Genomic DNA, 13,735 nt, shown 5'->3' on the forward strand with positions numbered 1-13,735 from the left:
TGGTAAAAATGCTTTTGCTTCGTACTTCTTTTGGTGTATTTAAGTTTGACACGTTCATGCCCAACGCTAAATAAGTCAATACATTACTTCATCCAAAATATCCCATTTTACGGCATGCACATGTCTTATGTCGTTTGATCCAGCTACACATAAATGAAAAGCGTTATTCGCTGATGAGAGTGGTACATTGCACGCTACAATGACCGCTCGCCGAGTCGAAAGCTGGTAATAAATAAAACAATGGACATTAAAATCAGTTGTTTTCTTTAATATGTATATAACATACACAAACCATATTATTGCCACATTCGTCGCGGGCAACAAATGGTAACATTTTCAGTCACTCATGTATTCTCAATATTTTTACAACACGCCAGTCTTTTTTGTCTTCCTCTCCCACGCGGCAGGGATGCGAGAGATCCGAGTAATATATTAGAACCTGGTCCTGTGGGCAGGGGGCTGACTACGGAACGAAACTACTTGGCGTGAAAAAATATCATTAGTAAAACTTCTTAGTGCTCATGAGCTTAACATATCATGCACATCCGTCAGTGTTGGGAGGTTAGAACAATAAATATATATTTTTAACTATGCAGCTTATGTTCATTATTATTTTAAATACAATATCCGAATCCATTTTGACTGGAGCATCATGGGAAAGCACAGACTTGGAAAGTCATATAAAATAAATGTAAAATGAAAAATTATATCTGGATAAAATGACTATGTATACATATATAAATATTTCGTGCTTTTCCAATGGTACTCTTTAAATGGAACAGACAGAGATTTAGACACAAACTAGGACTATAAGTAGGCATTCGCTACCGATGCTTTGTGCAAGCTCCAGCAACAACAGTAAGTACAAGAAGAAAGGCTGGAATGCTCTTGGTTCAAGGATGACGTCACGCAGTGACGTCAGGTTAACTCCAGTGGCGATATACAAAATCAGAGTTTGACTTTGTGTATCTGACCAGCGATTCAGTTATTCAAGTGCTTTGAGTGACAGCAGGCAAGGGCAAGTGATGCACAGGAAGTCGTGTAGATGTTAATGATTATTGATGAGAATTCCTGAATGAGTTAAGATCGTGTTATGATAAACGGTCCGTGGGTGAGAATAGCCGAACCCAGCGGTGTCACGTCCAAGGGTTTGCTAATAAATCTGATCGGACACGCTTTCTTGTTGTTCTCTAATCAAGCTCCAATCATCAAAGCTTTGAATTCTGTAATTGATAGAAGAAACATTATCAGGGATGCAGAAACAGACAAGCTGCATGGCGCCTTTTAATAAAAACAAAAGAAAAGTAATTATTTCACACCGCAAGCAAACGAAAATGACTAGTAGCAGATTATTGGGCAAGCAGGTTAGTGCGCATGTGTTATATTTAGAACGGAATTACGGGTAAACACAATAAAAGTGATGGCATGATTCAGTGTATGGGAGATCCCTATATGTTTATACAATAGATTTGGTGCACGCTGCATGTCTGTGCCGCGTTCGCTGGTCGAACACAATGATAGGTAGGGTATTGCTCTATGTATATCTTCTGTCGGTTGACATTTTAAAGTCAACATGTTGGAATTTCACGCATGCGTGCGATTACAAACAGAACCGGCTCGGTACCCGTCCGATCACGCATCACTGGACATCATCAGACATTTGAATTCTGTAATAAAAAATAAAAACATTCATAGAATCAGATCATGTGACTAACAGACTAAATCTAATACATTTACAAACATGTCGAGTACACAAATAAACATAATGGCACCTCAACCTCGCTAACGTTAATTGCGAAAATACGAACTTACCCTAACCATCAGGACAACGGTATCTGATAAAAGTTTGATACATTCCTATATGTAATTTTTGAGCTCGAAAATTATATCAATATCCCAAATAAGTTTCGTGTATGAAGATTTATCAAAAGGGTAATCTTTTAAATGATGTCAGACATCCATACACCATTATAGAAAGGAATTGTACGTAGACCAAATACCTAACAGTTGATCTTATGTAAATCAGACCAATGAAACCTGTGATAATCTTAATTATTTGTGAACCTGCGCATATCATAATATCTTCGAATATTTTGTAGAATTAGAACAAAAAAGATTATAACCTGGATAGACTAACTTCCACTTGGAAATGCATCCGTATGCACGACAAACCTACCACTTCACTTATATATATAAGTGTATACAAAATCTATTGGTCGTCTTCCATTAACAAACGAACTGTCGGCACCAGCTTTGTACTTAGTTTTTTTTAAATATCGCGCAATTCATGGAAAGCATCAGAAAAGCTGTTGAATTTGTGGCAATGAATCTGAGTATAGCAAGTTTTCCTTTAACCGCTTCATGTATGCAATGCAAATCTGCGCGCTGTTTGTTTTCATATTTTCAACTGAAGTTAGGTATGTCTCGTAGCATGAAAGATAGGGACAAGCATGGGAAACTTGGAGAAAAAAAGCCTAACTAGTACACACAAAAACACAACTTGAGAGAATAAAAAAGTTGAGATTACCTGAAAAAAAATAAAAAAGAAAGAAAAACAGGGACGAAAGCCTGAACAACACGTAACCTTTGTTATATCGTCATTAACAAGGGGGATTATATTGACTTATTACAATATCATTTTTAATTCACGAATTCAAATCAATTGTCATTTATTTGTTTATTTCATTTTTAGCATACCTATTGTTCATTTCATAAAAATCTGAAAAAAAAATCAGTATCCAATTATGCTAAAAACCTTTTTTCCTGAACAGTTCTACGAAGAATCGTAAAATGAAAATTATTTCATACAAGAAATAGTTTTTAGGACGTGCAAACAGCACGGAACAATGTCTAGAATTTCTTGTTTTGAGTGACAACAAGAAGCAATGTCTTAACAGGAAAAAATATCCATGATTTTAAGACGGCGGTTTTAACAATGCAATCTGTGATTGAGTGGACACAACAACAACTATAGAAGAAATCGTAACATCGAGTATATTCTTAAGTCAGAAATCCATATAGCGGTAGAACAGCTCAGAATGGTGGTTTGACAATGGAATCTATTTTATTCTATATAATACATATATGCACAAAAGGGTATGACAGTCAAACGAACATCAGTGATTTATAGCACAATCGAGTGCAAACTTTGTTTCAACTTTTGTTAACATATAAAGTACGAATCGAATTCTTCTTCCAAGTGTATGCACATTGTATGAGGAAATATTTCTTGCAATTAAAGGAGAAATGATGACTGAATCTGAAAGACACGTAGGTTCAGTATAACGTTACACACGACAACAGGCCATTTTCATTTATTTGTTTGTTTGGTTTTATTATTTATCGTCTAATAATTTATGGTACTAGTAAAATAATAATTGACATTACAATGCAATGTAATGCATATGTGCATGTTTTATAATCTACTTCAGAATAAAATTACTAGTTCATGAGAATCGACCTATAAAATAGTCTTCAAAATTGTATTTGTCCTGGTATAAATAAAACGTTTTAATTTACCATATAATGTTCCCAGGAAATCATTCTAGTCGACACTGTTGGTATTGATCAACAACAATTTTAAACGAACTAGCATTACCAAATATACAATAAACAATACTGGTGCAGGTTTAAAGAAATTTCTTGGTTTCTATAAAAAAAATATTAATAAATTTCATCGATATTCTAATGATTATTTTTGCTTGGTATTTTACAGTTTTACAAATTATGGGAAGTTTATGTTCATAATATCTTGCTATTTTGTTTATTACTACACATAAAGCTATATTATACCACAGCAAATTCAACAAATATAGCAAACCCAACGCAAAAAAAAGTTTATCAGATATTTCCAACCGTTGGTTCGTAAAGAAAATGTATTTATTAAAATATATACATATTATAAAACAGTGTATACAATAAATAAGAATTAGATGTAGCTATATGAACGTTTACATTATGATAAATTTGTAAACACAGAAATATCCTTTATAAATTAAAGATGTTAGAATGGTAGAATGCACAAATAACTTTGAAAACAAATTTAAACAAGCAGAACGAATTCTTCTCATCCAACTTAAAAAGATACTAGCACATGCACACTTACCTTCATAATCTACAGTTCCGCTTCCGTCTGTGTCTGTCTCAGCGATCATGTTCTCAATTTCGTCTTCTGATAGTTCGTCTCCTAAACTGCTAAGAATCCATCTTAATACGTCAACCTTGATCACGCCCTTCTTTTCTTTATCCAGTACCCTGAAGGCTTCCTTCAGTTCTCTCTCGTCCATATCCTCCTTGAGTTTCCTCACGAAAAGTTCTAACCATTGATCACAGTTCAATTTGCCAGTGGCTGGAATATAAAACAGTTCGTATTAAGAAACAGATGTAATGAAGAACTGTTTAGTGGTCACTGAATGACTAAGAGCTAATTGAAACCACAGTGCTTTTCATTTCCCTTCAAAATTTTTATATTATGCATATATATTTGTAATACATTAAGGCTACCTAAGCGACATTCTCTTATAAAGACTGTCTGCTAACAAGAGCAAGTTATCTAAGGTCCCAAATTATATTTGTATTTCACGGCTAAGTATTGTTTCTACATGAGTACACTCATTTTAATAAAAAAAATGTCAATTTATTAAATGGAACTTATTTCACCAATATACTGATGTGCTCTGAAATTACAGGAACGGGGGGAATTTACCATAATCAGCAACAAGAACAACAAAAGATTACTATAGTGTTGTGGAGCTGACCAAAAAGCAAATTTTATTTCTTATCCGAAGGAAAAGGTACATTGTGCATTCAGTTGTCCTGAAAAAGGAGGGGATCTTTTCGGCAACTTTCATACTTTGATTTAAAAAATCACATTGTTTTACGTTGCAGGATTGCAACAGAAAACGTATGCCATCATCTGGCTTTTATAATACTTAAGACTGATTTTTTTTTAATGGGACTCAGCTGGATTTTCGCAATACTTTTTGACGTGAGATTGTATTGTTTGGAATGTAGATTGTTCTAGTTATGTGTATCTTGAAGTGTTCATTTCATTTGAGATTTTATGAAACTCATCTATAAATATAAAAAAAATATCAAAAAAATATAAACTTTATACATGTCATTGCCAATTACCTTCCTCGTCCACCTCATCGGACCAGTCCTTGATTTTATCGTCCTTCATCACCAGACCGAGGGACTTGAAGATGGCGCCGAGGTCTTTACATGACACGGTGCCCTCTTTCTTCTTGTCGAAGTTGCAGAATGCCTGTTTGGCATCTGAAACAAATGATTGACATTCACAATCAACAGAAAATCATGTTTTAAAATTTTGGACATGTAGAGACATGTAGACAATTTAACGTCATCGGGCAGAATACCCATTATGAGTATCCCTGAAAGTTCATTATGGACTTGCCACTTGTCCTATGCAGTGATCTTACCATTGGACAGAGTCTAACATGTGTCAACAAGGGTGAATAGAACAAAATTACCATGCTTGTTGTGCCATATGACGTGGTGTAAGTACAGACAAATCGTGTTGGTACAAGGCATAATAATACCCATTATAGATATGCGTTGTATACGTGTAGGCACAATGCCGTGTGCCATAATGCCCGAGTGAAGATACAGATTTCGTGTGGTGCAAGGGATGGTTGTCATTCTCATTGCCTTGTAAGGTTATATGCCTAGAACTGTATATCCAGACAGAGATTCGTGTGTACAAAGGCACTAATAGAAACAGAAATCCACCTTAATCCCCATTTTGTGTATTGTGTCATATGCCGTGTGTGTAATACAGAGATTCGTGTGGTACAAGGTACTAATAGAACAGAATTATCATTGTTGTATTGTGCCATATGCCGTGTGTAATACAGAGAATCGTGTGGTACAAGGTACTAATAGAACATAATTATCATTGCTGTATTGTGCCATATGCCGTGTGTAATACAGAGATTCGTGTGGTACAAGGTACTAATAGAACAGAATTATCATTGTTGTATTGTGCCATATGCCGTGTGTAATACAGAGATTCGTGTGGTACAAGGCACTAATAGAACATAATTATCATTGTTGTATTGTGCCATATGCCGTGTGTAATACAGAGATTCGTGTGGTACAAGGCACTAATAGAACAGAATTATCATTGTTGTATTGTCCATATGCCGTGTGTAATACAGACAATCGTGTGGTACAAGGCACTAATAGAACAGAATTATCATTGTTGTATTGTGCCATATGCCGTGTGTAATACAGACAATCGTGTGGTACAAGGCACTAATAGAACAGAATTATCATTGCTGTATTGTGCCATATGCCGTGTGTAATACAGACAATCGTGTGGTACAAGGCACTAATAGAACAGAATTATCATTGCTGTATTGTGCCATATGCCGTGTGTAATACAGACAATCGTGTGGTACAAGGCACTAATAGAACAGAATTATCATTGTTGTATTGTGCCATATGCCGTGTGTAATACAGACAATCGTGTGGTACAAGGCACTAATAGAACAGAATTATCATTGCTGTATTGTGCCATATGCCGTGTGTAATACAGACAATCGTGTGGTACAAGGCACTAATAGAACAGAATTATCATTGCTGTATTGTGCCATATGCCGTGTGTAATACAGACATTCGTGTGGTACAAGGCACTAATAGAACAGAATTATCATTGCTGTATTGTGCCATATGCCGTGTGTAATACAGACAATCGTGTGGTACAAGGCACTAATAGAACAGAATTATCATTGCTGTATTGTGCCATATGCCGTGTGTAATACAGACAATCGTGTGGTACAAGGCACTAATAGAACAGAATTATCATTGCTGTATTGTGCCATATGCCGTGTGTAATACAGACAATCGTGTGGTACAAGGCACTAATAGAACATAATTATCATTGCTGTATTGTGCCATATGCCGTGTGTAATACAGACAATCGTGTGGTACAAGGCACTAATAGAACAGAATTATCATTGCTGTATTGTGCCATATGCCGTGTGTAATACAGACAATCGTGTGGTACAAGGCACTAATAGAACAGAATTATCATTGCTGTATTTGTGCCATATGCCGTGTGTAATACAGACAATCGTGTGGTACAAGGCACTAATAGAACAGAATTATCATTGCTGTATTGTGCCATATGCCGTGTGTAATACAGACAATCGTGTGGTACAAGGCACTAATAGAACATAATTACCATTGCTGTATTGTGCCATATGCCGTGTGTAATACAGACAATCGTGTGGTACAATGCACTAATAGAACAGAATTATCATTGCTGTATTGTGCCATATGCCGTGTGTAATACAGACAATCGTGTGGTACAAGGCACTAATAGAACAGAATTATCATTGCTGTATTGTGTGCCATATGCCGTGTGTAATACAGACAATCGTGTGGTACAAGGCACTAATAGAACAGAATTATCATTGCTGTATTGTGCCATATGCCGTGTGTAATACAGACAATCGTGTGGTACAAGGCACTAATAGAACAGAATTATCATTGTTGTATTGTGCCATATGCCGTGTGTAATACAGAGATTCGTGTGGTACAAGGCACTAATAGAACAGAATTATCATTGCTGTATTGTGCCATATGCCGTGTGTAATACAGACAATCGTGTGGTACAAGGCACTAATAGAACAGAATTATCATTGTTGTATTGTGCCATATGCCGTGTGTAATACAGACAATCGTGTGGTACAAGCTAATACAGAGACATCATTGTGTGGTGCCAATGCCGTGGTAATACAATCGTGTGTACAAGCACTAATAGAATTATCATTGCTGTTTTGTGCCATATGCCGTGTGTAATACAGACAATCGTGTGGTACAAGGCACTAATAGAACATAATTATCATTGTTGTATTGTGCCATATGCCGTGTGTAATACAGACAATCGTGTGGTACAAGGCACTAATAGAACAGAATTATCATTGCTGTATTGTGCCATATGCCGTGTGTAATACAGACAATCGTGTGGTACAAGGCACTAATAGAACAGAATTATCATTGCTGTATTGTGCCATATGCCGTGTGTAATACAGAGATTCGTGTGGTACAAGGCACTAATAGAACAGAATTATCATTGCTGTATTGTGCCATATGCCGTGTGTAATACAGACAATCGTGTGGTACAAGGCACTAATAGAACAGAATTATCATTGCTGTATTGTGCCATATGCCGTGTGTAATACAGAGATTCGTGTGGTACAAGGCACTAATAGAACAGAATTATCATTGCTGTATTGTGCCATATGCCGTGTGTAATACAGACAATCGTGTGGTACAAGGCACTAATAGAACAGAATTATCATTGCTGTATTGTGCCATATGCCGTGTGTAATACAGACAATCGTGTGGTACAAGGCACTAATAGAACAGAATTATCATTGCTGTATTGTGCCATATGCCGTGTGTAATACAGACAATCGTGTGGTACAAGGCACTAATAGAACAGAATTATCATTGCTGTATTGTGCCATATGCCGTGTGTAATACAGACAATCGTGTGGTACAAGGCACTAATAGAACAGAATTATCATTGCTGTATTGTGCCATATGCCGTGTGTAATACAGAGATTCGTGTGGTACAAGGCACTAATAGAACAGAATTATCATTGCTGTATTGTGCCATATGCCGTGTGTAATACAGACAATCGTGTGGTACAAGGCACTAATAGAACAGAATTATCATTGCTGTATTGTGCCATATGCCGTGTGTAATACAGACAATCGTGTGGTACAAGGCACTAATAGAACAGAATTATCATTGCTGTATTGTGCCATATGCCGTGTGTAATACAGACAATCGTGTGGTACAAGGCACTAATAGAACAGAATTATCATTGCTGTATTGTGCCATATGCCGTGTGTAATACAGACAATCGTGTGGTACAAGGCACTAATAGAACATAATTACCATTGCTGTATTGTGCCATATGCCGTGTGTAATACAGACAATCGTGTGGTACAAGGCACTAATAGAACAGAATTATCATTGCTGTATTGTGCCATATGCCGTGTGTAATACAGACAATCGTGTGGTACAAGGCACTAATAGAACAGAATTATCATTGCTGTATTGTGCCATATGCCGTGTGTAATACAGACAATCGTGTGGTACAAGGCACTAATAGAACAGAATTATCATTGCTGTATTGTGCCATATGCCGTGTGTAATACAGACAATCGTGTGGTACAAGGCACTAATAGAACAGAATTATCATTGCTGTATTGTGCCATATGCCGTGTGTAATACAGACAATCGTGTGGTACAAGGCACTAATAGAACAGAATTATCATTGCTGTATTGTGCCATATGCCGTGTGTAATACAGAGATTCGTGTGGTACAAGGCACTAATAGAACAGAATTATCATTGCTGTATTGTGCCATATGCCGTGTGTAATACAGACAATCGTGTGGTACAAGGCACTAATAGAACAGAATTATCATTGTTGTATTGTGCCATATGCCGTGTGTAATACAGAGATTCGTGTGGTACAAGGCACTAATAGAACAGAATTATCATTGTTGTATTGTGCCATATGCCGTGTGTAATACAGACAATCGTGTGGTACAAGGCACTAATAGAACAGAATTATCATTGTTGTATTGTGCCATATGCCGTGTGTAATACAGAGATTCGTGTGGTACAAGGCACTAATAGAACATAATTATCATTGCTGTATTGTGCCATATGCCGTGTGTAATACAGACAATCGTGTGGTACAAGGCACTAATAGAACAGAATTATCATTGCTGTATTGTGCCATATGCCGTGTGTAATACAGACAATCGTGTGGTACAAGGCACTAATAGAACAGAATTATCATTGTTGTATTGTGCCATATGCCGTGTGTAATACAGACAATCGTGTGGTACAAGGCACTAATAGAACAGAATTATCATTGTTGTATTGTGCCATATGCCGTGTGTAATACAGACAATCGTGTGGTACAAGGCACTAATAGAACAGAATTATCATTGCTGTATTGTGCCATATGCCGTGTGTAATACAGACAATCGTGTGGTACAAGGCACTAATAGAACAGAATTATCATTGCTGTATTGTGCCATATGCCGTGTGTAATACAGACAATCGTGTGGTACAAGGCACTAATAGAACAGAATTATCATTGCTGTATTGTGCCATATGCCGTGTGTAATACAGACATTCGTGTGGTACAAGGCACTAATAGAACAGAATTATCATTGCTGTATTGTGCCATATGCCGTGTGTAATACAGACAATCGTGTGGTACAAGGCACTAATAGAACAGAATTATCATTGCTGTATTGTGCCATATGCCGTGTGTAATACAGACAATCGTGTGGTACAAGGCACTAATAGAACAGAATTATCATTGTTGTATTGTGCCATATGCCGTGTGTAATACAGACAATCGTGTGGTACAAGGCACTAATAGAACAGAATTATCATTGCTGTATTGTGCCATATGCCGTGTGTAATACAGAGATTCGTGTGGTACAAGGCACTAATAGAACAGAATTATCATTGCTGTATTGTGCCATATGCCGTGTGTAATACAGACAATCGTGTGGTACAAGGCACTAATAGAACAGAATTATCATTGTTGTATTGTGCCATATGCCGTGTGTAATACAGACAATCGTGTGGTACAAGGCACTAATAGAACAGAATTATCATTGCTGTATTGTGCCATATGCCGTGTGTAATACAGAGATTCGTGTGGTACAAGGCACTAATAGAACAGAATTATCATTGTTGTATTGTGCCATATGCCGTGTGTAATACAGACAATCGTGTGGTACAAGGCACTAATAGAACAGAATTATCATTGTTGTATTGTGCCATATGCCGTGTGTAATACAGACAATCGTGTGGTACAAGGCACTAATAGAACAGAATTATCATTGCTGTATTGTGCCATATGCCGTGTGTAATACAGACAATCGTGTGGTACAAGGCACTAATAGAACATAATTACCATTGCTGTATTGTGCCATATGCCGTGTGTAATACAGACAATCGTATGGTACAATGCACTAATAGAACATAATTACCATTGCTGTATTGTGCCATATGCCGTGTGTAATACAGACAATCGTATGGTACAATGCACTAATAGAACATAATTACCATTGCTGTATTGTGCCATATGCCGTGTGTAATACAGACAATCGTATGGTACAAGGCACTAATAGAACATAATTACCATTGCTGTATTGTGCCATATGCCGTGTGTAATACAGACAATCGTATGGTACAATGCACTAATAGAACATAATTACCATTGCTGTATTGTGCCATATGCCGTGTGTAATACAGACAATCGTGTGGTACAATGCAGTTATGTACCTATTGTTCATCATCATTAATACAACATAATTATCATTGTTATATTGTGCCATATGGCCAACGCTATATGATAAGTCTGGATGTTATTATAAAATAAGAAGTCATTCCAGTTATTTATCATTGCAGAGTGATATTCCGGCTTAATCTGGAATTATGTGTGTGTCAGGCTGTAAAGGTTTGTAATGATACCATTCTGGTTTATGGAAAGTGTTACTTTGTTATGCAATACAAATATGATGTTAATATCAGCAGTTGTAAAATATGTTAAAAGGGAATAAAGAACCTGACTCAGAGCATTGTTCAGAAAAGAAATGTGTGGATTGTGTATCAGTGAGCCCCGAGTATAAATCTTTTTTTCTGTTTATCTCATGCACATGTAGACCATTATTGTGTTTATAACAAGAGCCTTTCCCACACGTGTAACAGCACGTACATCAGTCTACATTCAACACATTGGTAACATTACTTCTCCCTGGCACGCGCTGACGATAATAAAACGAAAATAGACCAGATTTATGTATAACAGTATACCTACTGTGTGCACGTGCTGACTTAAGGTAGCTACAAGATCCGAAAGTTAAGGGAACTTCGGGTTCCCTCAGCGAATATCTTTAAATAGAACTTTGTACAAAGTCATGCTAACTCTGTCTACCAAAATACGATAATAATTGTATCATCATCATTATACAAGCCACCATGACTATTCATTCACAATCGTACGAGATGTTCCGTTATACAACTTAATTTTAAGAAATAGATTAATTAGAAAAAATGTATATATTACTTTACCCAAATGTCAGTAGCAGAAGGCATAAATAACAGGTAGGTAAGATGACAAATGTCAATATTGTATTTTGTTTATAGGTTATTCACACGACAACATTCATCATTTCTTAAATAGAGGCATTTCAACGTTTGGTTTGATATGTATATTTATTAATTATTTTAATGTTGCCAAAGAGTGTATAAAATTTGTAAAACTGAAAATATAAAATAGTTTTTCCACAACCATATTCACGTTATACCCAGTGAGTTAAGTGGTAACATGTTTTATTTGTTTATTTTGATGCTAACTAGCGAACACGTAGCACGGAGCTGTTTACATGGAAACAAGATCGACATACCATTTTTTATCGAGAGATCCTACCTAGTAGCATGTGCGCGCGGGGTTGTAGCCATGGCGATGACGTGCCCCCTCCGTATTTGGAGCTGACAGGCCCGTAGAGAAGATATCTGGTTACAGTGCAGAACAGCCACATCCAAGAGCTGTTTTATCTACACGAGTACGCTCGTTACCTCCCAGAGAGTTCTAAGGCTCAGTAACTGTAGCATCAACAGCCCTATCTCAACTATCAGTTCTAGTTATCATAGAACAATCTTTTCCCAGCTTCTCAACAATCGTCCGTATCCTTCTATCGTGTTGTTTAATTACCGATTATATGTTTAGATACACTTAGTATATAGTGTATGTACAATGCTACTATCACAATGACATTACACCAGTACTGATTCCTCTTCATACTGATATCTCACTTGTTAGTGGGTAATAAAAGTCATAAAGTGTGTGTACATCATAAATAATGATTGATACATTTTGTCATCAAGAAAATAAGTCTATCTTACGTTCTTACGAATACACTACATTCAATACACAGTTATTAATAGTATTGTATAACGATTACCGTAAACAATACAGACGAATTGTCTAACATAAACGCTACTTACCGAGGACCTGCTTTTCTGTGGGCCTGAACTCTTCACTCTGTATAAAATGAAATAAATCCCATGGTTAGTTTTGAGAAACACAAGGAATGACCACGGATAGAAGGTCTTGTTTGGTACCTTTCTCGGCGTCGCTATTATTACGCGAAATCCACACAAAACTAGAGAATAGGGAGGCAATGATATATAATCCATAACTTCTCAATATTTTCTCGGGGAATTGCCACACTTACCATGTTGATAGGTTGATTCGGACGTCGTTACACCAAAAAGAAGATGGATAGTTAGAGACAAGCCTCGTTTCTTTAAGCCTCAGCAACTTCCGCAAAGTTATAGATGACGCATGCGCTGTGATGTTGGAATCTGATCTAATACTATGAGATGGCGCTGGCACCATTTAAGGTTGCTATGGCAGAGCGTGAGTACCACTAGTTAGTAGCTAGGTAGGTATATACCACGAGGTACTGATGGCATCAATATAAAGACGGTGCACGACAGTTGTCCTGAGACCTCGGTGTTTGTAACAACATGTGGCCATGTTTCTATATTACCCCCCGCTGCCAGGCCCATTGGTGTAAGGGTCGGACCATCTTGTTTGTTTAGACTTGGCTAATTACAGAGATTGATCCTGATGTGATATCTTACTACAGTGCTA

The 13,735-nt window shown here is 36.9% G+C and overlaps 1 protein-coding gene across 2 annotated transcripts; it reads right to left on the minus strand.

The window, feature by feature from the left end:
* Window positions 1-696: 696 nt before the first annotated feature.
* LOC138322786 (troponin C) lies at window positions 697-13,454 on the minus strand. Of its 2 annotated transcripts, none has more exons than XM_069266884.1 (5): window positions 13,314-13,454; window positions 13,084-13,120; window positions 5,134-5,277; window positions 4,106-4,348; window positions 697-1,223 (listed from the first exon to the last, which is right to left on the minus strand). In XM_069266884.1, exons 1-5 carry the CDS (start codon window positions 13,314-13,316, stop codon window positions 1,195-1,197), a joined length of 456 nt encoding a protein of 151 aa, XP_069122985.1. In that variant the 5' UTR covers window positions 13,317-13,454; the 3' UTR covers window positions 697-1,194. The 2 variants fall into 2 exon arrangements, with proteins under 2 accessions (XP_069122985.1, XP_069122983.1); XM_069266882.1 differs by lacking the exon at window positions 697-1,223 and adding an exon at window positions 1,497-1,667.
* Between the last annotated feature and the right edge of the window lie 281 nt (window positions 13,455-13,735).

This window comes from Argopecten irradians, chromosome 5 (genome assembly GCF_041381155.1).
Source record: "Argopecten irradians isolate NY chromosome 5, Ai_NY, whole genome shotgun sequence".
NCBI classification, from domain to species: domain Eukaryota; kingdom Metazoa; phylum Mollusca; class Bivalvia; order Pectinida; family Pectinidae; genus Argopecten; species Argopecten irradians.

Bases quoted from the DNA above. Each gene is read 5' to 3' on its own strand.
- LOC138322786 (XM_069266882.1), bottom strand. The intron at 4,349-5,133 runs GTAATTGGCAAT...TTTATATTCCAG, and splicing joins CGATGAGGTGGACGAGGAAG to CCACTGGCAAATTGAACTGT. The intron at 1,668-4,105 runs GTAAGTGTGCAT...TTTTTATTACAG, and splicing joins CGGAACTGTAGATTATGAAG to AATTCAAATGTCTGATGATG.